The sequence below is a fragment of the Chelonia mydas genome, chromosome 10 (assembly GCF_015237465.2).
Source record: "Chelonia mydas isolate rCheMyd1 chromosome 10, rCheMyd1.pri.v2, whole genome shotgun sequence".
Taxonomy (NCBI): domain Eukaryota; kingdom Metazoa; phylum Chordata; order Testudines; family Cheloniidae; genus Chelonia; species Chelonia mydas.
The window spans coordinates 77,131,498-77,154,756 of NC_051250.2; the positions used below are offsets into that span (position 1 = coordinate 77,131,498).

At 45.7% G+C, this 23,259-nt stretch overlaps 1 protein-coding gene across 1 annotated transcript in view; it reads right to left on the minus strand.

The window, feature by feature from the left end:
* Window positions 1-23,259, minus strand: part of IGDCC3 (immunoglobulin superfamily DCC subclass member 3) — a 184,800-nt gene that overhangs the window by 50,722 nt on the left and 110,819 nt on the right. The window contains exons 5-6 of the mRNA XM_007053528.4: window positions 19,622-19,759; window positions 10,716-10,874 (exon numbers count right to left, since the gene is read on the minus strand). Coding sequence (XP_007053590.3) covers window positions 10,716-10,874; window positions 19,622-19,759 — 297 coding nt within the window. The remainder of the gene's footprint in view (window positions 1-10,715; window positions 10,875-19,621; window positions 19,760-23,259) is intronic.

Consider the following 23,259-nt stretch of genomic DNA (forward strand, 5'->3'; position numbering starts at 1 on the left):
TGGCTGGCCATTCTCTCCTCACCAGATTCCCATTTGCTGCAGGTTCATAGACCAGTTACAGATCAGAGCAGGCCCTGTATGCCCAAGTCTTCAGCCTGGGACCCAGAACTCCTGGAGGCAGAAGCCAGAACATCTCTGATTGCTACTCAGTTCACAATAGTCACAAATGTTTCTGACTTTTCACCGGATTTTAACAGGAAATGATTTCTGCCCCCTCCAAGCAGCTCATCTGAGGCTTAAAATCATTTATCAGAATAGAGCAATATACTGGGATCCAGAAAGCGGCGCTTGAAATGCATGCCTGAGTAGCTGAGTTTATACAAGCAGTTACGCTTCAAAGGGCAAAGCTATAATACACTCCATATTGCTGCTTCTAAGACCCGAATCCAATTGCAATCTCCAGCAGTTCCTAGGAAGACAAACAAACAACAGCCACAGGTCTAATGAATTTATAGCCCAAAGGCACAAAGTGGCTTGCTGACATTAAATATTTTTGACAAAAGCAAGGTTATTTAGTGAGGGAGGCTCACTGCACGGGCAGGCATTTTCCAAGCAGAAGATTAGCAGACACGGCCATGAAAGATGCACATATCCCTTCCTTGCCACACTTACATCGCCGGACTTCCAGAAATCTAGGAAACAAACAGGCTTCCCTAAGATGTGGCAGCCAGGGTGAAATTCAGAGACAGCCCAAGGTCCACGATCCACTATGGTCTTGGGGTTATTCTGGAATAGCTACTGATCTTTAAATTCACACCCTTTCTTAATCTGAATTAACTTTCAAGTGCAGACCAGCCCTCATTACTTGCACAGAAGCCTTATGTTTTGCACCGCTGTAGTGCTGACCCTCTGCAGAGGAGTGAACTTTATCCTGCCTGAACAAAAAGCCTCTCTCTCTGAAGAGGACTGTAATCATGGGACGATCTTGGATTTCTATTGGCTTTGGTGGTTGGTCCAGTGCAGTGGTCTGGTAAGAACAATGTGAATAATAATAATAATAATGACTAATTCTGATCATTGCTATTACCTGGCTTCTATAGCACCCTCTGCAAGCCTCGAAGCACCTTGCAGGGTTGCACATTATATACTTACAGGGCCTGATTTGCAGTGCATGCCTCCAATTGTGTGTATACACATATATGTATGCACAAAACTTTGTCACCACAAAATCAAAGACTGGATTGCAGCCTGGCTGAAAAAATCACATCCCACGGGGTTCATTTCACCCATCTGCCTGGTAGGATGCAGGGACGAAAGTTAAGCCACTGGTCTTTTGTGATTTTCTCCCCACCCGTTCCCACTTCAAATCAAATTCAGATAGAGGGACCCCTCCCTGTAACACCGTTTGGCTGTTATTCTTTGGGAGTTGCTCAAATTCTAAGGGGATGGTCGCTATTATAGAAAGCAGATTGGCTACACAGATGCTGGGCGGTTTGTTCTTTACTGACTCAGATGGAAAACTTCCCTGCTTAACTAGCAGTCCTTCCCTGCTTAACTAGCAGTACGCTAATTAGAGTGCAGCCTGAGGTGAAATGGCTCCATGACACCTCTGAAGTATCCCCGTGCAGGTGACATCACTGCAGGAGACCAAGAACTCTCCAACCTTGGGAAATCTGATTCCGGAGCAGCCTGTTAAAAGTCTTGTTTCAAATAGACGTTTGCCAGTTATTTAGACAGAGGCAGGAGGAGCACGCTGCATTCCTGTCTGGGAAATAATTTGTTCAAATGCCATATTTCCATGCAAATGTAGGAGTGAAATGACTTCCGCCTCATTTTACAAATCGGCTTGAGGCCTCCATGCAAAAGGAGGGAAAGAGAGAAGGAAAATAATTCTGCTAACAGAGACTGGCACCAACAAGGTGGGTATGTTAACATGGTGCCTCCCGAGAGCCAGCAGTGACCACAATACACATAACGAGACTGTTCGTGAGATGAAAACATTGGTGGTTTGTTCCCTTGCAAGAACGATCAGTCTCATGAAGGTTGCATAAGTGTCCCCTCACGGGAGGAAAAGTCCAAAGGCTGGGTCCAACTCTCCTCTCCCACCAAGTAAATCCTATACACCCAGACAGCTCCATTTTCTCCACTGGAGCTACTTCCGAGTTACACTAGCATGACCAAGGAGAGAGCCACACTGCCACCCTTGTGTGTGTATTTGACATCTGGTATAGACTCTGCAGGGGATTTTTTAAAAAGCCAACCCCCACTCCTTTCACAATCAAAGCTGTACGAGAAAATGGCATCCTGACTATGGCTCCACGGCCAAAGCAAAGCTAAAGGCATCGACACTGAAGAGCAATGTCATAAAGATGGCAAACCCTGAGAGCGGCAATATAAAAAAAACCCACCGAAGAGAATCATAAAATATCAGGGCTGGAAAGGACCTCAGGAGGTCATCTAGTCCAACCCCCTGCTCAAAGCAGGACCAACCCCAACTAAATCATCCAACTAAATATTCCTCACAAGAGCCCCGCTCTTTCATTTTTAATAATCAAAGAGAAGTGGAGCATTGTCAACTTGACTTACGCGAACAGTAGGGGGATGTTCCACTGACGGAGTTCATTGTCAGGCTAGTTTTTCAGGAGCCAGAGACTAATAATGAACCTAATCTTAGAAACCTACTGGACACGTATTCCTAAAACCTGAAACTTCCCTGGATTCCAATCAATGGGTTTTCTCTCCCCCCAACCCAACTTTTTCACCTCCTAGACAAAGTTAATTTTTAAATTAAATTAAAATGGAGGATGATTTTGGTAGAAGAATGACAAACAGAAAGGGGGGGGGAAACCCTGTTCCCTGCAGCAAATGATCGCTTTGTATTGCTTAAGTGGTGTACAGTGAGAGCGTGACACGGTGGGGACCTAATTTTCAAGCAGTGACTTAACCTTCCCTCCCCTTTGGGCTGGTGGAATTTTGCAAGCACAATTATTCTGCAAGCAGTTCGATGCCCGCCCGCTTTCGTCGGAAGCCTGCAGATCATTTTGCCCTCAATGCTGCAGGTGCGCTCAAAGGCACTGAATGAGGACACAGACATCTTCCAACTCCATTCGTACTGTTTCATTAAACTCCTGCCACTTGGCTGGTTGCCTTTACCCCCCGAAAACCTCAACCCGCTAGTTGTTCAAGGGAAAACATCTTTTAACCAGGGAAGAAGCCATCCAGCAGAACACTTCTGGAGTCACTCTCTCTTCTCATTCTCTCTCATTAGCTGGTGTCAAGAGGGAGTAATTGGGACACTGCCGTATTTTACTCCAGGGTAACCAAACGTACAGCTGTGTCCACTGGCACTGAGCCAGGGACGCTATTTACCATTCAAAAACCCATCCCCTTGGATTCAGCGTGGCCCCGCTCTGCTCTGCTGTTTCACTAAACGAAACCAGATCTAGCGCCAGACTCCAGGTTTCACTTGCTTAAAATCTCCAGAGAAGGAACAGGATGGACCCAACATTGGCAGCCCCCTGCCCCCTTCTCTTCCCATTGCCTCTGCCTGAGTGCACCTCTGGGACCGACTCCTGCCTCTCCACCGCCCCTGCTCCCCGTGAAACAGTCCTTTCCGGCTGGCATCGCAAAGCTCCTATTGCAACCTCCTGGTTGCTGTTGAACAGCATACGGCCGAATTCTGGCTCTTGCACTGGGAAGGGAAGGGGTGTGGCGCTGCGTGGAGCTAGCCTGGAACTTTTCGCCTGCATAGGCCAGACCAGGCAGAATGTCGCAGGGGGAGCTGGGTGAACGCCTTTAGCAGCAGCACCTACTGCTGCCTTTAAAAGGCGATACGTGAGCTCCCCAGTTACTGCCTGTCACTAGCAGCAGTGGGATCAGGGATGGGACAGGAAGATTTGGCCTGGCCAAGCCCCCTTGGGCCCTGAGAAAGATGCTGGGCATGGTGGCGAGGAGTGGGCAAAGCAGCACTCTGCCCAGGCCCCAGACAGGTGCATCAGAGCTCCCTGGGCCTCCTCTCCCACACAGGGCAGACCAGAATTCAGGCCACTGCGTGCAACACCAGATATAGTAGCTCTGCTAAACTATGCCTAAAATGATACAGCCTGTATAGCTAACTAACGTGATCAGAGGAACGTTTTGAGGCAAGCACTATCAGACACACACACGCAGTACCTCTGTATTCGCCCAAACTAGAGCTACAGAAAGCAGGCAAAACTGTTCACACAGGAGGGGGACAAAGGCCCAGGTGGAGGGTCTGGTGGGGAAAAAGTTGAGATGTTCCTGCAGTAAATTGTTAATACCATAACCCTGTGTTTTTCAAGCAGCAGGGCTGCTGATACGCTTTCGTGGGTTGGACCAGCCTATGTCAGGGGTTGGGCAAGTGCAAATGAAGGAGGAAGAAAGGAATTGTTGCCTTTTTTTGGTTTAGGGCGTAGCAGAATTCAGTGCTTAACAGACTGGGAATTCCCAATGGGGGAGCTCCAAACACTTAAGAAAACAGATACGATTGTTTTGTCCCATCCACAGATTAGGAAGAGGCCTGGTTTCTCTGGAAGGTCACTTGGCCCTTCCCCTTCCCAATAGTTAACGTGTTGCCAATAAGCATCGGCTGAATATTTTTCTTTCTTTGCTGGGTTTAGGAGAAGAAGGTGGACAGTTTGAAACACCCTGCATATTCCCACTCTCCTTACCCTACCCACACCAGCGTCTTTCTGTTCCAGGCTATCCATCCCCCTTTGTCATTCATCATGGATGGATCGTCTTGTGGATGCTTACTTCACCTGAGAGGAGGTTCACTCGCCCAAATACCTCCATTCCCTCCACCTTAACACAACAAAAGGCCGTAGCGGGGAGAGAACCAGAAACCCATTTCACCCAGATCCACAGCTATATTTAAGGTGGTAACGTCAAACTCATGGTGAGGAGGCCCGGGCACATCTCAGCTCTTGTTTGTCTGAAGTGCAGTGAGCGGATAGAAAGCTTGATTATCCAGGACATAATCAGAGGCAGGGAAGAGATCATACGGTTTTAATGACTATTTAAAGGCGTGACATATGTATCAAAAAGCAATAAAGCTTAATACCATCTTCAGAAATGTTTAAATAAATGCACTAATCAGTTTGGCTGGGCCTAGCTATGCTGCATCGTGATGTGATGAAGATCTATGGCACGCCGTATCGATCCCCAGGGGAACGTCCTGTCTCAGCAGCAGCTACTCACACCAAGCTAAGCATGAAACGGCCATTATTGTTATTTGTTCCTAAGTATTTTGAGTGTCCTGGAGTGTGAAGTCGTCTCGGCCTGACTTTCTCAGGTGCGGAGCACCCTCAACTCCAGCTGAAGCCAATGGGAGCTGGAGATGTGCAGCCGCTCCGATAATCCACCCCCTTAGCAACACAAGAGGTGCCGTGCACCATATGCAGTGACAGGGCAAGTTTCCCTACACTGCCATTATCTACATGCCTAAATGGAGGGACTGCATCTAGCTGGGACAGGGAAGTTCAGTCCCCAGGGCCCGTTCAGGCCTTGATCTCTCGGCTGAGATGGCCAACAGGGAGTCAATTAGTCACAACTGTGGTCAAACCGGTCAGAGACGGTCTAGGTATACTTGGTCCTGCCTCATAGTGGAGGGATGGACTAGCTCAGGGGTTCTTAACCTTTTTCTTTCTGAGGCCCCCCAACATGCTATAAAAACTCCACCACCCACCTGTGCCACAACAACTGGTTTTCTGCATATAAAAGCCAGGGCCGGTGTTAGGGGTTAGCAAGCAGGGCAGTTGCCCGGGGCCCCACACCACCGCGGCTCCTGGGAAGCTACATTGCTCAGGCTTCGGCTTCAGCCCCGGGTGGCGGGGATCAGGGCCCTGGGCTTAAGCCCCTTTCGGTGGGGCTTTGGCTTTCTACCGTGGGCCCCAGCGAGTGCTGGCCCTGCTTGGCGGCCCCTCTGAAACCTGCTTTCGGGCCCCCAGGGGGCCCTGGACCCCTGGTTGAGAACTTCTGGGCTAGATCATCTCTTGAGGTCCCTTCCAGCCCTCCACTTCTATGATTCCATACTACTGGAAACTTGGACTGACCCCCCCAAATTCATTTCATGCAGGTTGCCAAACAGCCAAAAGATGGTTAACAGCTATAATAGCCTACTTTCCTAGGCAGGCTTTGAATTATGGATCTACAGTAGCACCATGCGTGCCCATTTTATGTACCTTCGTACTGACCTGAGCATCCGTAATGCAGGCTGTGGACTTCTCACTAAGGGGCAAAAATTTGAAAATTGGGCCCAGAGTTTTAATATCGGAACAGAGGCTGAACTTCTGAAGTCCACTTGAGGGAGAACTGTGGGGAAACGGCACCATCATTGGTCAAAACATGACACACGACTTTTACGAGAGATCGGCTAATAATCCAAAGTAAAATTCTGCTTCCACTGAGCACCGAGGCTGAGAGTCTGTATGGATACTGACACAGCACGTGTCCGAGGAACACTGGAGAGGAAAAAGAGGGCAGAGTATCTCCAACTTTGGGGAGTTTCAAAAGTCAAACCCTGATCTGAAATTTGCAAATGTCCCTTTCTCAATGGAGCTGATCCAACAGCTGGTGAAGTCAATATGAATCTTTTCATGGTGAGATCTTGAACACATTTTTATGGCATAAATTTAGTGTAAATGGTGTAAATGCTAAGAGCTCCTTAGCTAGGGCAAACAACTGTAGCAATGTAAATGCCAAGAGTTCCAACACGTAACACAGTAACTGCAGCACATCTGTGAATTAATTCTAACCTGGAGCCTGATCCTCCATCCCATGCTAACGAAATCAACAGAACAGCTCACATGAGAGTATGAGCTGCAGAATCCACTCTACAAAAGAACAAAACCCATTTCTGAAAGCAGAGAACAGAGATATGAGGCAGTGATTGTCCGAAAGAGCCTTCTAAAATGTGTTCTCAAGATGGACAGTCGTTTGTGAGATGGGATCTCATTTTTCTCCATAGCTTTCAGGAGGCAATGAAGCGTGGAGTGGAGAACACTGGTGACCATCTGGCCATTCAGAGCCCATCAGTTTGTTATGACACCAAACACATAATAAAGCACAATAAATCGTACAGGAGATAGAGAAAGAGAGGGCTTTGATTTAGTTTCTTTACTGCCACTGACCCCTCTGCTTCCCCCATCCATCCCACACAAATAGCTTCCATTTTGTATTTAGACACAGTCCGCTCTTAAAACAGCCTCTCACAAGACTTTCACTTGTAACATGGCACAACGTGATATTCAAAAGTCTGTGTTAGGATCCCAGAAGAAAACGGAAACTTTTCTGTGTAGGGACTTAACAAAGGAGATCAAAGAACTCTAAATGGATAGGCGAGGCCAGTGAGAGAGAGAGTGAGAGAGACTGAGACCCTAACCTTTGAAGGCAGGAGAAGTCCCAGGAGGATAATAAGATGGTATTAGCCGATCTAAAAGGGAGATTGTAATGAGAAAGATAATTATCACTGAAATAGAATAAGTGTTCAAATAGAGAGTGAAGACATCAAATGTAAAGATCTCAGCCCAACCTATAGCCAAGATTTTCATTAAGATCTTTGGGACGCAGCATTACTTAGTGACTGAAGCTGAGTAATGGGAGTCAGGACTCCTGGGTTCTCTTCCAAACTTTTCCACTGACTTATTGTGCAACACTAGGCAAATCACATTAACCTCTTTTTGTCTCAGTTTCCCCACCTATAAAATGTGGACAAGAATGCCTTCTTCACAGGGTATTGCAAAGGTTAACTGATTTATGCCTGGAAAGCATGGTGAGAGCCTCACGGAACAGGAATGAAAGTATTATTTATTAGCACTTTGGAGATCGTGCTGTGGGGACTTGGGCATTGTTTTGGAAGCCCAGCACTTCTGCAGAGCTCCTCCCAAATCATTCAGACTCTTGTTTCGTTGTTATTGGTTTTCCCCCTTAAACTGTGTAATTTACACCTTTGATACCTTGATAAAGCTAAACCCTGCAGTCTCTATAGTTCACTCTCGGCAGTTTCTTATGCTCAAATAAATTTGTTAGTCTCGAAGGTCCCACAAGGACTCCTTGTTGTTTTTGCTGATACAGACTAACACGGCCACCCCTCTGAAACAATCACTTGAAGCTCTGAGTGGGAAAACTCAGACAATACAGAGTTCAGATAAAGCAGAAGCTGCTGGCAGCGAGCGTAGTTGACCACACCGAGGGCACAACTCTGTTGCCAATGGAAGTTTTGCCATTGGCTTCCACAGGGGAAGGATGCGGCCCTTGGAAAGAGACTACACACTCAATCGGATGACCCTTGCTGTACCTCTGAATTCCAATCAGCTTCCAGATACAACTCAGCTAGCAACAGTCAGAGCAGGACAGCCCCGCTGTGTCTGCACAGAGAAGCAGTCGCCAGCTCCTCATATTCATAGACCCTTTTGATCTTCTAGTTCTTAATGGAAAAGCATTTGCTCCATGACAAGGAGGCTGTCCCGAATGGCTGTGACACCTAGGAACCGATCCTCCTCTCAGTTACACCAGTGTAACTCCAGAATAACCCCAATGGAAGTCAGTAGAGTAAGTCTGGATTTACAGTAGCATATCTGAAATCAGAATCTGATCCCATGTCTTCACAGATGTGATTTTAAACCCGGCCTCTTTGTAATCAGTTTGGCCATGTAACAGTTTCCTTATTCCTTTTCCTTACCATGTTGTCGCTAAAGAGGAAGCCGTCAGCAGAATGGAAAGCTTTTAATTTTGCAACTTTCATGGAAGACTTTTAAACTAGCTCCATTTTTTTTAAACTTCCCTTGTCTGCTCCCCAACCACGTGTGGTTCAATAGCCTTTACCACATGCATACTCTTGGGAAAGATCTCCTACCAGACGCAAAGTACTTTTCAATGGCTTTTCTTCCACTCCCCCGCACCATCCCAATCCTGGGGCTTTAGACGCTGTAGCTGCACCTGGCTGCATTCCAGGCGGTTGCTGATTTACTGCTCCAAAACCTGAATCTGCCTGACTCCTGCTATGAATTATTAGCGGTGCTTTTATTCAGCACCTTTAACTTTCAAGATGAATGGAGAGCATCCCTTGTGTCTATCTCGGAGTCTGCAAGCGGAGGAAACGCGTCACACAAAGAAACCTGACCTTACAGCCGCTCTCAGTTATGTTGTGCTACAGAAGTAAATGCTGAACGCCAGGGTTCCCAAACTTTTCCACTGTGTGGGCCACAACTTAATAGGGAGATCGCCGTGTGACCCCCTTCCATCCCCGCTGGCAATGGTATAATGTCCCGGTGGCAATTGCAGCAATTGCTTATAGGGAGGGGATTTCACATACTTTCAGCTTCTTTTAGTGCGATTTAGCAGCTGGGAACAAAAAGGAGGCCAGTACCATGTGACCTGAGTCTTCTCCATAGATCAGCACGGGAAGGAATGCATGTATTGAGTGATCAGGAGTTTTAGAGCTGATATCACGTCCGCAGTGGTAGCAAGAGATACAACTGTGAACCCAGCATGTGATTCTCGGTAACTGACAGGTGAGCATCACCGGGGAAGGAGAGCACTTTCCCTGTCACTAGCATGAAAGGTTCAATTAACCCACTCCGGCAAGAGACGCATAATTTGAGATTCAGGATATCATCAGTCAACAGTTAATGAGTGAACTGATGAGAGGGTGAGATGCTGTAAATGGACCAGCCTGAGGAGGAGGTGAGTGCCTGTAATCAGGGGAGGATTATCACCATTCAGCTCCACGCTGCCAGCTGTGTTGCCTTTCTAAACACTGGCCTGGCTCCTTTCGCCAGGGAGACTGGTGGCTCGGTGAGGTTTGGAGCGCCTGGTTCTGGCTGCTAGCTGGAAGGCCCATGAGAAGTGGCCCTGTCAGGACTATTGCTGTGGGCCAATGGTGGAACCTGCATTTCCCTGGCACTGACAATACAGGGAATGTCACAGGTGACTTTTTTAAGAGGGTTCAACTCTGAATCTTTAGTGGGTGGCTCAGACTCATCATCTGTTGCCGGAGTCCACCATGGTGGGTCCTCTGCCCACTGACCGTCCAAAACCAGAGTTTTAAATGTCTTAACTGTACAAAATATAAGTCATGCTGGCGAAAGATAACCTGGTAAACTCTGTTATCTGCAGAGAACAGGTATGACACAGCATCACTACAAGCTTCCTCCATGACACCCTATCAGTGGGCCTCAACCTTGCCCTGGGGGGACCAGTGGTAGAGGGGAGAAAGTAAATCAATCTCCAGGCCCATTCAGCCTTTAGGCTCCCTGCTAATCCTTTAAGAAGGGTGCTAACTAATGACAGGTGAGTTTTGTGACCACAAGAACTGGATGGGGGCATTTCAACCTGTTTCACAGAGGCAACAGAAGAACCATTGGACGTTAATGACTTCTGTTCTCTACTGACCTGGGCTGGATACAAACGAACGAGGGATTTCGAAAGGAAAGGCTTTGTGTCCCATGATCATTCTCAGCTCAGGCAGACAGACATGTACTAGCTTTGCTCGAGGTAGCACCTAAAAATGGCACTGGCCGCAGCAGCAGGGGCAGCGGCCCAGGCTAGCCATCCGAGTACCTACCTAAGGGACTGGGGAGGATTGTACTTTTAAAATAAAAACTTTCCTCTCTTCATGAACATGCAATGCAAAGAACATCTAGGAAAAACTGAACCAGCACCTGTTAAGGGCCAGATCTTTACACAGGGCTAGGAAGAGGTGGAGAAAATAGCTAAATGGGTGTAATTATCCAATAGTACCCTGGTTATCTTACCTTGTACGACTAGCCTTCCCTGGGCAGTTCTCCGCACTCTAGTGCCGGGTTTGTTAGCAGCACACACGTATATCCCAGAATGCTGCACAGTGAGGTCAGAAATCATTAGGTTTCCTGTCCCCAGCACCTGAATTCCTTCTACGCCAATGGGACGGCCATCTGGAAGAGGAAACGAGACAAAATTACTTAGTGTACCTTTAAGCTGAACTCTCTAGCCCACAGCGAGGGGAGTTAGTCCTGAGTCCCAATCAAGGGGAGTCCTTCCATTGACTTCAGTGAGTTTTAGCTCCAGCCCTCCACAGTGCAACTCAAACTATGCATGTGACATGTGGAAAAAGCCAGTCCAAGAGCCCCAACTAAGCCTTTGCTCCCAATTACAACATGTTTCATTAGTATCAGGCCATTGCATTTTATTGTTCCATTGGCTGGTGTTTTAAGACTCCGCGCCTGACAAACACAGCTCTAAATCAGCACTAGCTCGTTCCAGGGAGTTTGAGTGGAGAGCCGGGTGGTTATTGCTGGAGGAGCTGCCCTTTCATCAGATGTGAAACTGAAATCCTGTTTCCTTCTTGCATTTGTGTTTAGAAAGAAAGTTAAAAGCCCTACAGAACCAAAAAATAAAGGCCCAGCCTTGGGGTTCCTAGCACCTGAACACAACACACCCTCTTCAAATATTTGTTCCTTTCGGTAGCAAAACACTTTGCGTGTTGTGCTTTAAAGGTGTATTGAGATATTAAGAAAAAAGGTTCCAGAGTAGCAGCTGTGTTAGTCTGTATCCGCAAAAAGAACAGGAGGACTTGTGGCACCTTAGAGACGAACAAATTTATTTGAGCATAAGCTTTCGTGAGCTACAGCTCACTTCATCGGATGCATCTTCTTACTATATGTTCCAATCTATGCATGCTGTAGCCCACGAAAGCTTATGCTCTAATAAATTTGTTCGTCTCTAAGGTGCCACAAGTATTCCTTTTCTTTTTAAGAAAAAAGGAAAATTTAGGCTCACTATTAAAAATTCCTGCCACTGATTATATTAGACTGCGGCATAGTCTCCCCAGGGAAGTAGTGGAAATCCAATAAAGACTTTAAACATTCTGTAGGGAACAGTCATTCACTGGCACGGGATCAGCTAGATGAGACAGTAATTTTCCGTTTCTATTGCTCAATCCCAAGATGCTGTGCACCTGCAATTGCCATTGATTTGGCCCTCTGATTCTAGGGTTGGCTTTACTCCAGTCAGATGCATAACTACCAAGTTGTCTTAATCACAAGGAGCCTTCTACCAAAGGGACCGTGAACGGTACTGCTTGCAAACATTCACGGCTCTGTGGAACAGACAGTCATTCCAGTGTCAATATCTACTGTAATCCAACAATGGGAAATTTATGGGCCAATCGGTGTGGAAATGAAGTTGTTGACATTCCAGATGTGGCTGGGTCACCGCAGTCAAGCAGCTGAGACACCTTATAATTTTTATCTTTGCTATTGGTCTTCATGCTTCAGGCAATACACTGATTAGCAGCTGGGGTCAGGAAGAAAATTCCTTCTGTAGAACAGTAGTGCATAACGAAGAGCTTTTATGGGGGTTTTATCCTGCCTGTGAAGAATCCAGAGCCAGCCACAGCCTTACATAAAACCAACGAAATGGCTACACTGGTCAATTACAGTATAGTCATTCTTCCAGCAGAAAGGGACAAATAACTATCACCCAACCCAAAAGCCACTTTGCAAGCCATCTGTGATATACTGGGCATCTACCAATTTCTTCTGTTTGTTTCTACTTAAGTTTAGGCACGCAATTTCTTCCTCACTCCAGGAACTATTTTGTTTACACCGAAAGCAAAACCATTTATCACAGGAGCCAAACCACCAAGACAGCTTAAGTCCTCAAGAACAGGAGCACTAAGAGATGACACTAGACAAAAAACCAGGTATTTTAAAAAAAATAAATAAATCAGCAGATCCTGCAGTATGTGTTCACCCATCAGACCAGCAGAAATAAATAGTCTAATTTCAGACAGCACCTTGACAGAGAGCGGTGGGAAAAGGTACTATGGATTGAAAGACACAAAGCAGGGGACATGCCCTGAAAGTTGCAGAAGCATATTCTGCCCATGATCTTTGCAATGTTTTACAGGAAATGTTTAACTCAGAGGTTTCACTGTTCCATCAGGCAGGCAGACCCTGGACACTTCATTATTTACGTTACAGTGAAAGGGGCTCAGGTCTTTCAGATGGAGAAAAACAATGTCATTAAATAATTGTATAGCTGGCCGATGTGCCGCAGCAGGAAATTGCTCAGCCATAAAAAAGGACAGTAAAGCATGACCTGTCCAGTGTTTAATGAGCAATAAGAAGGGTCGGTTCCTTTTGAATAACATCATGTAAACCAAACTGTAAAGAAGGTCTGAATTAAATTCAAATTGAACTTGATTTCCTCTTTAAATTAGACCTTTTTGAAGCCCATATTTACAATAGGTGTAAAAATCAAATCTCTCTCCTGAGGAAGTAGGACAGGTGAAATATGTGAGCAGGCTGTACCTGGCAGGTAGGCTGTATGATTGTATACACGAGTTAAGAAATAACACAGAAATATGATTTGAATGCCAGCCTGGGTTATTACGCTATTTACCATGTGCTACATAAAAGACCCAGGCTGCGTCAGATATGCCGCGCAGTCGAAATATCAGTGTCTATATGTTTCCATTTGTCTCTACAGAGGCCATCGATTAATTAGAGGTGTCAGAGTTTGAGGAAATTTCTCCTGCCAGCTAAATTTATCTCTTTTCTAAACAAAAAAAATAAAATAAAGTTCTCCCAGCTCGTATTCACCATTCAAGAGATAAGGTGGGTGAGGTATACCTGTTATGGGACCAACTTCTGCTGGTGAGAGAGACCTGCTTTCGAGCCACACAGAGCTCTTCTTCAGCTCTGGGAAAGGTACTGAAGAGCTCTGTGTGGCTCAAAAGCTTCTCTCGCTCTCTCTCTCTCACCAACAGAAGTTGATCCAATAACAGATACTACCTCACCCACCTTGTCCCTCTAGTATCCAGGTACTGACACGGCTACAACTACACTGCATCCACCATTCAAGTCAGGCAAGTTTTGCCAACTCTAATAATCATAAAAGGTTGCATTTGCTGGCTCAATTCACACTTACTCTCTCAGGGTCTGTCTACGGCGACACTCTGTAGTGTAGACACTACAGAAATGGAAGGGTTCCTGATTTAGTTGGGGATTGGTCCTGGTTTGAGCAGGGGGTTGGACTAGATGACCTCCTGAGGTCCCTTCCAATTCTGATATTCTATGATTCTATGATCTCTGTAGTAAACCCATCCCCTCAAGAGGGAGTAGCTAAGTCGATGGAAGGAGACTTAGCTGCATCTACAGTGGGGGTTAGGTCGACCTAATTACGGTATAAAATTTTTCACAGCCCTGAGTGATGTAGTGTAAGAAATGTCAAGGGGTGGGGTGTGGCCCAAGCCCCACCCCTCCAAGGGACTTAGGTCCCCAGCTGGGCCAGAGTGTGGTGCTTCCCCCAACTCAGGATTCACAGCCATGAACCCTCTCCTGGAGTTAGGCGCTCGCGGATCTAGCCCTCAGTGTTATCATCAAGCCCCATCTCACAGTCACAGAGAGAGCACAAAGATAACCCTTGGCACAAGTACGGCTCCTTTCCCCTGAGGAGCACAGGGGGCTCCACACACATGAACTGCACCTCGCAACCCCCTGGCGTGGTTGACACATATTCTCAAACCCATTGTGCAGACAGGGAAACCCCACACAGAGGTTTGCCTACAGTCTCAGCGAGTTAGTGACAGGGCTAGGAACAGAACCCAGGAAACCTGCGTCCCTGAATTTAATCACCCAGCCCCCCTCTTTCAGTAGAGCAGTGGTTTTCAACTGGGGGGTCCATGGACCTCGGGGAGTCTGCAGACTATGTCTACAATTTCCAAAGCGGTCCCCTCCTCCATTTGAAATTTTGAGGGGTCTGCAAATGAAAAAAAAGTTGAAAACCCCTGCATTAGGCTATATCACAAAGAGGAAAGACATCCTGCCCCAGCTAACTTGCTCTAAACGCTGCTGCTTGGCTCTCTAACCTACAGGGGCTCACAGGAGTGAAATGTTTGATGTGACCTTTAACTTATTTTGAATCAGCGAGCAGCAGAGAGCCAATCCGGACAGGCTTGTTCACTGTATCCTGTTTGCCGAAGCTTGCTGCAGAGCTATCCACCCTTTAAAACAATGGGGACTAGACAATCTCCAAAGAAGTCAGCCTTGCAAGTCTAACCAGTCTGGCAAACCCGAACCCAAACAGAACACAAACGTACCATTACTTGGCTTGTGATAATGCCTAGGAAGCCTATCTATGGACTAGGGCCCCACTGGCACTATACAAACAGGTAATGAAAAGATGCCCTGAAGAGCTCACACTCTTGGCACAGGACAAGACGCAATGCATCAAAACGAGAGTGAGAACTCCCCAACCATGCAGACCGATGGTTGTGCTGTAATAGCTTCCCATTGCAATGCCAGCTCAGAAGAGTTGAGACACCCTTTCCCAGAGCACAGGGAGGAGAAGGTGGTATTCCTCATGCAGGCAGCCCCCTGCTCTCACCCGAACTCTGTGACTAGACTGCAGTTTCTTCTCGGATGGTGGAATGGCTCAAACATCAGTAACTTACCACACCACACACACTACAGAAGTTTGGAATCAATCAGCCAAACTCAAATGGAGACAGGGGCTCAGATCCCCAGACTGCCTGCCCGGGACAGGATGCGAATCTACAGGGTACTGTGTGCCTTCTGCAAGGTACCGAGCACCTCCCTTACCCTTTCAGGATCAGCGTTTGGAAATAGCATTCCTTTTCATGGGGGCCCAAGGAGCCCAGTAAATTTACATGCAGCAGTCCCTTCCAGAAAGTCGACCCCAACAATAAGCAGGACATTTTGCATCCTCTGAAAGCAGCCATGCCAGCGGCTTTCAAATGTTTTAATTCTATGGAAGACTTTGTGAGACAAAAACCATCTTGTGGACCTCCTACATCTTCCTACCCTGTGACATTCACTGTCTGCTAGACTACAGTCTCTCAGAAATGCTGACTAGTGAATCAAAGAACTACCAATGAACCACTAGAACAGGTGGTTCATGGATCATCGTTTGACATCCAGTAGGCTGTCTGATTGAGCAGGAGATGAAACCCCATTATGAGTCCCAGTGTCACATGGCTTCCCCGGGGGCTACAGGAGGAACTGAGCCCTAAGTCTGTGTGCCTACTTGGAGACTTCAGAATTAGGTCATTTCCATTTCACTTTATACTGATGCGATTGTGACAAAACAACACTATGAACCAACTAGCAAACAGCAGGGTGGAATACTGATAGGGCCTTAAAACGCATGTTGTTTTTAAGGTGGGGGTTTCGGCTGGTAGTGAAGAGCAGCTGGATTACTAATTAATAAACACTGCTCACACTGAAGCTGGCTATACTCCAAATAGGAGACACCCTCAAAGAACCTCCTTCAGTGCACAAATAAAGTTTTAAAATTTCCCATTAGAGTGAAATCTGGAGGAAAGATCCCTTCAATTTGGGGTAGAAGTTATTTAATTTTCAAAGGTATCTGGGATGCTTTTTTACTGTAATGGATTCCATTGTTCTGTCTACTAAGCAAATGACTGGCACATCAGCACCAATTACAGAAATTCGTTAAAACGTGCCAGGCGATATGAATATGCAACAACGCGGATGCCTTTCTTTTATAAGTAGCAAGTAGAAAGAAAGTAACAACTTTCTAATGTTGACCATTTAGGTCTTTTGTGAATTCTTTGTATCCTGGCATAGCAGCCTTCTACGTTTTAGACACATGGGTCTTCTACTCCATCAGACATTGGGCACCATGTATTAGCATATTTAGAATACATTGCAACAGTTGACTATTCAGTGTGTGAAGTGGTGAAATTTACTCTATTATTTCTAAACACTTCAGGGAATGGTGCTCCTGTCAACCAGTCAGCCATCTATTGCAAGCTTCTGTGTCCAATAAGTTACCAATTAATTGGCTCCTACAACTGTTGTATGGTTTATGTGTTGAATGGCTCCCTCTTTAGTAATTTCCTTCCCATTGTGTAACCCTTTCTGACAAGTTCTGTATAACGCTATCAGATAATCACTGCCCTTTCTTCCTTGTCTCACTTTTGTAGATCTCTCTAAATAGCGTGTTATTTTGTCTCAGTACCTTTGATGGAGGCCAGATCAGCAGCTTGTCAGTTAAAGGATAAGCTGATATGTAATACATTAAAAATCATTATTCATTCTGCTGGCTTTGCAATAAGTTCCCTGGAGATTCATTTTTGTAAGCCTATGGGATCAGGTTCGAGTGTGTAGTTGTGAAAGGACAAATCTTATCTTTCTTGAACAAACCAAAACCTTAACGATTTTACACTTCTCTTGGAACAAATCCTCTAATGAACATTTCACTTTGCAAAGCATTTCATGCAGTGGGAGACACAAGAACTTTGTGGTAGAGGGATACAAAATATTCACAAGGAAATAAAAGTAAATGTTTATTGCATATCATTCAAAAATTGACCCATGATTTGAATGATTTTTTTCCCCCAAACAAAACTGGGTCCATTTCCCACTGAAAATCAGCCAGGTTTTTGGCAAAGTCAGAGCAAAAAGTGGGTCCATTTGTTTAAGAGAAGACAGCTTTTACACACAAAACAATGCAAAAATTCACATTTGCGCTCATTTCTGAATAAAACAATTGCCATTTCATTGAAATGGCAAGCAAAATAAAAACTGAGGGGTACAAAGGACCCCCATGAAATGGCAAAATCCTGCAAAGGTGAACTACTTCAATGGGGACTTTTTCTGATTTTTAAAAAAATGGTGCACAATTTATTCATTTATATTCGTTTTTATTTAAATAAAACTGAAACTGAGCCTAATCTAAGTTGGCCGCCTACCTTTAAGACTCCACTGCCATATATTTTATAGTTTATGGTTCCGTGTGGAAAGTTTTTTTCTCCAAGCTGTATTGCTTCAACAGTTATTTAAGAGGAGCCCCCCTGCAATTACTCTTCATGAACTAGCATTGTAGGAGGTGCCTCAGACAGGTAAACTTCATACATGAGGAAGCTACACATGTATAAACTCAATCAGGCATGAAAATACCTCTCCTTTGATGTCAACCCCCACGGCTTCCCTCAACTGGTTTTGTCCTACTTGGGAGTCCTTTCAAAGTTGTGTTGTCTCCTTTCCCCTCCTTCTGATTGTGAGGACACAAGAACACCAAAGACTATGTCTGATACTTTCACATTATTGAAATAATTCAAAAAAGAGCCTAAAGGATCCCTAGATCCATTAACTCATAAGCAACCTTTCACATCATTGTAGAAATAGACAAAAGAATGTGTTTCTTTGGGAGGAAAGCGTTCACACTAACGTGGAAATAAAAATAGCGAGGTTTTCTTTTGACTCGGTAGCTCTACATCAAATGCCACGACAGAGAAGTTGGGGTCTTTTTTGATAGATAGTAGTGTTGGACTGAATCTATATGGGGTAATATGGCTTGATGCTATTATATCTTCATTACTGCCCCATTCTATGGAGACAAGTGTTTTGAACAAGCCAATGAGCTGATATAATTAGGGCAATTATAAAGTAGTTTATTATAGTTGAGAGTCAGGGTAGAGCGGCTTTGTGCCCAAAAGAACATTGCAACACCGTGGCATAGCATATCCAGCAGGTTTTTAAAACAGCATCAGTATGATGATTATTGCTCAGGGGGAAAAGGTCAGTTAGCGACAGTCTTGGGTAGGTGGTATTAACAGTCCATAGAATCTGAATGGAAAAGGCAGTGTGAAAAAAATCTTTCTGGATTACCACTACATAAATGTATTCTTGCTGTTTCCCTGAAGGCTCTAGACTGGGAAGCTAACAACCATTAATCAAATTCTGAGAACCAGAGATTCATGAATAAAAAGCAAGGAGCGCGGCTGAAGTCTAGGGTGAGCATAGCTACCCAGAGTGTGTTTCATTCCCAAAAACGTAGCCCATTACCCTGCATAGCCACTTTGGGGAACATATAATATCCTGGTGGAAAGATCTTGTGAGAATGAAATGGTTGCAATGTGCTTCTCCGAGGAGGAACAGCTCAAAGGTCTGGAAACATTCACTTGGTTCGGTTCACATACACATGTATTTTCAGGTACCAGAGTGCAACACAAAGGCCATCAGCTATTTATTCGGGAAAGATTTCTGCTTGGCAGTTAAATGTGAAAGCACCCTTCCACTGTATGCATTTCTCTGGGCTAACGTCAAGCAGGCAGAGCTTAACATAAAATTCTTTTTTTGATTGCAAACAACACCGCACTACTCCACTCGTGCGATCGAACTTGACAGTGGCTCAGTTTTTCATGCTGATTAACAAATACTCTTGACTTCACCACTGAGTATCTATTCTTCAGAGCTTCATGTGTGCAACTATTAACCACTCCCATTCCCTGGTTTTATTTTAAATCACTCAATAGACAGACAGTTTCTCTCAAGTCTGTTTTACATGGAAGACATGTTTGCGAATGAAGTCACTTCTCTGGAGCCAATGTTGATGCTTTTGATGCAACTAAAGAAAACGCTGTCACTTTTTGGAAAGATAAAATTATCACCTTTCATAAAACGTCTACAGCTTTAACCAACCCACCTCAATAACAAGTTGAAATAGGAACTCGGAAGGCAGTACAAACCATAGACAGAAAGATAAAAGGGGTTCTGAGTCTACAATTAACCTGAACAGTAAAGAGAAGGCTGAATTGTCCTGTGCAATAAATAATCAATGGCACGTAATTATTTCCTGTGTGAGGACAATCAACAGTGCCAAGCTAAATTCCTGCCACTCAATTGCTTACCTAGTCGACTCCAGGACACAATGGGCCTGGGATTTCCAGTTGCAATGCATTCCAGGATAGCTGTCTGGTGCACAGTCAGGGTGAGGTTTTCTGGGCCGACAAGAATCATGGGATCCTTGTAAACTGTAGAATGGGAGCCTGCAAAGAAATACTCACTGTTAACTGAGACCTACTAGGCCTCGTGCTTAACTGCAAGATATAACACTATAGAGTACAATGATAACCCAGGAGGGCTCAGTTCATCTACATGATGGAACAGAATGTGACCCATGTAACCCAGAATGAATGATTTCATTATATGCATTCACTAACTAGTCACACCAAACAAGGACGTTGCCTATATAACAGGTGTATGTTGAAGTGTGCCTCAAATATGCATATTGACGTTTCCATGATAACACTCTTGACAGCAATGACCAATCCACAAGCACATTCTGTCAATCCAATTCACATACTGTACACATATGCAAAGTATAAGAAAACAGCATTGACTGGCAATGGATCGGCCAAGTTTTTAACTGAAATGCACACGGTGCCCAAGTCATCTGTAATGGCATGGACTGAATGCCATCTCTGTTGAAAAGCAGCATTAAAAGGAACAGACCAGATTTAGAGGTGACAAAAACGCTGGTGAAAGTACACACCAATAGGTGGGTGTAAACTGATGTATGTATGTGACGTGGGTGGAAAGGGGAAGTGGCTTAGAGGAAGGATAGCAGCTATGAGGAAAGTGTAAGGAGATGTGAGACCCAATAGGGAAGGGGCTGCTTTACTATTCACCTTCGTATGCCCTCACATAAATTATTTTTCCTGCTTCACCTCTCACTGCCCCCTTGGTGTGTAAGTTACACCCACGGACTTTAGACTGTGGGAGCCCATAACGTGCTAGGCCCTCCCCCACTTCATGACGTAGCTCACAGCATCCAGAACAGCTGATATCTGCCTGTAAAGGAGCCATCTCTTATTGCTGCTATGGCCATGTGCTTTGGCCTCAAACTCAACTAGGCTGCTGCCTCTGACCCCTGGTGTTGCTCACAGGGGCTGCTTCTAAATCTCTCCTTCTGGGGATCTTTTTAAAGGGACATTTCCCCAAGGAAATACTACAGGGGGTTCCACGCGGTGCTCCTTCCACAACAATTGACGTCACCTCTGACTTCAGGCCAAACAGCTAACATTTATCGGAAAACCTTTCTGGTTTGCAGTAAAGGGGTGGACCATATTGATTCACGCTGATGCTTTTTGTATGACAGGTTACAGATCTCCTGGGCAGCGCTACAGTACCATTATTATTCACTTGATCACACTTGCACCTAGACTGGCACTTGATTGTGCTAGGTCAGGGATCTCAAACTCAATTTACCTTAGGGCCAGTGCCAGTCCTCAAATCCTCCCAGAGGGCCAATAATGTCACCTCGCTCCCTTGGCCGTGTGCCACCCCGGCTGACTCTGCCCGGCGACCCAACCAATGGGAGCTGGGGGGGGGGGGGCGGTGCCTGCAGCAGACAGAGCCAGCAGCGTGGCTGCACGGGTCTCTCCTCTGGGGAGAGGGGCATGTGAATCTCTCCTGCCCGCTCCCCTCCCATCCCCCTCCCTCAGCCGGTAGCCATGAGGGCCGGATGAAATAACCTTTTTTCAAAGGTTTCAGCGTAACAGCCGTGTTAGTCTGTATTCGCAAAAAGAAAAGGAGTACTTGTGGCACCTTAGAGACTAACCAATTTATTTGAGCATAAGCTTTCGTGAGCTACAGCTCACTTCATCCGATGAAGTGAGCTGTAGCTCACGAAAGCTTATGCTCAAATAAATTGGTTAGTCTCTAAGGTGCCACAAGTACTCCTTTCCTTTTTTTAACGTTTCGGCGTGCCGCAGTGGGGAGGTTCTCGGGCCACAGATGGCCTGCGGGCCAGGACTTTGAGACCTCTGTGCTAGATGATGCACGTACTCCTCGGACGAAGAACTCATCGTCTAAGCTGACAAGACAAATAGAGGAAGTATTATTTCCATTTTACAGATAGGCAACGGGGGCCCACAGACATTGGGTGACTTGCATAAGAAGCACATTGCGGAGCGGGGACCTGAATCCAAATCTTGTGAGAGCCCAGTGCCGTATTCATAAGACCAACCCTTCCTTTCATGCTTCCTACAGATTTGAAATATGATTTGGAGGAGGTGTGTTCCTCTGCACTGTTATTTGACTGATTTCTGCGCCTTTCATCATCTTCCAGGAGGTCGGGAGATAAGGCAGAGCTGATGTACACTTAAGGCGTCAGAAACCGAGGCGTCTCTGCTGTCACCCTGGAAATGCTGGAGAGTGGCAACGCTGCTGAATGCCCAGTACCATTCTTTGAAGCTAAGAATGCATGAAGAGGCAACAAAAATAGTGATGCCTTCCAACCCAAAACTTCTGCTTCTCAGCACTCCCCACACTGCAGCTTTCCACAGAGCCACACAGAGTGCAAGCTGAACATCTGCGAGAGCCGTCTCACCCCAGGAGACTGTCTGGTCTGCACAGGGGGTTTGAAGTAACATATCAGCCAATCCGTGTGTGGATGTAAGGAGCTGAGCTCAACTCCTGGTTTTGCTCCCTGTGTGTAGTTGGGTAAATCATTTAACCTCTCTGTGTCTCAGTTCCTCCTCTGTAAAATGGAAATAACAATACTTCCTTTGTTGGACTGCAAGCTCTTCAAGGCAAGCGCTGTTGCTGGGTATGTGGCCATGCAGCATACAGTACAATGTGGCCCTGATCTTGGCTGAAGCCTCTGGGCACGACCCATAATGCGATACAGCAAAATAATACCGTGTGCACTAAACCCACAACCTGTCAGACAAATTGCACCCCAGTGGGAATCAATACGATACAATCCTTTCTTACATACAATAAAAGTTTGCCATTACTAAAAACTGGGCCCAATTCCAGAAAGGCAAAATCAGCCCAAAGCCATGACAACCCACAGGCTTAGTGTTATCGCTCGACGATTGCTTTTTAGAGTGACCAAAGTCCATATCTGGTGCAGTCCCACTTCCATGGGCTTAGGTTATACTCCACAAACACTGGGGTCAAGCAGTGTTTAAGGAATTTCAACAATCCATTGCCAGTGGCAAGAATATTCTGTACACCTGCATGGACAAATATGTCCATCAATTTCGATCCTTAGGAGTTGGAGGGCAGCAGTGGGGGTAGGAAGAGGTGAAGGGTATAATTAAGTCAGCCCAGGCTCATTTGGGTCTGATTTGTGACTAATATTGAGTATTCTGCTTTCAGATCTCTCCACTACTGGCTCTCGTACATGGAGCTTCTTCTGACTGCAAAGATCATTCAAACAGAAATGCTGCATTGGAAATTCTTTGCAAAAGCTTTCCTCCTAGATTTCATTTCCTCTTGCACTTTTTAGCTTCACACTGCAGCGGGGGCTGAAGTCAGGGGATATTACAATGGTACTGAAGCAACCACAAATGAATGGCTCATTTGTTAAGCATGTATATGGCTGCTGTACAGGGGGTGATAAAGCTGCAGGATGGGTTGTTTTTAAAGAGGTAAGATCCAAATCGCTTTGTGTTTGTGTGGCTTAAAAGTTGGCTTCTTGCTAAGTACAGTTCACCCTACCCTGTGCAATACCGATCTCTGAAGAGAATCAGAGCAC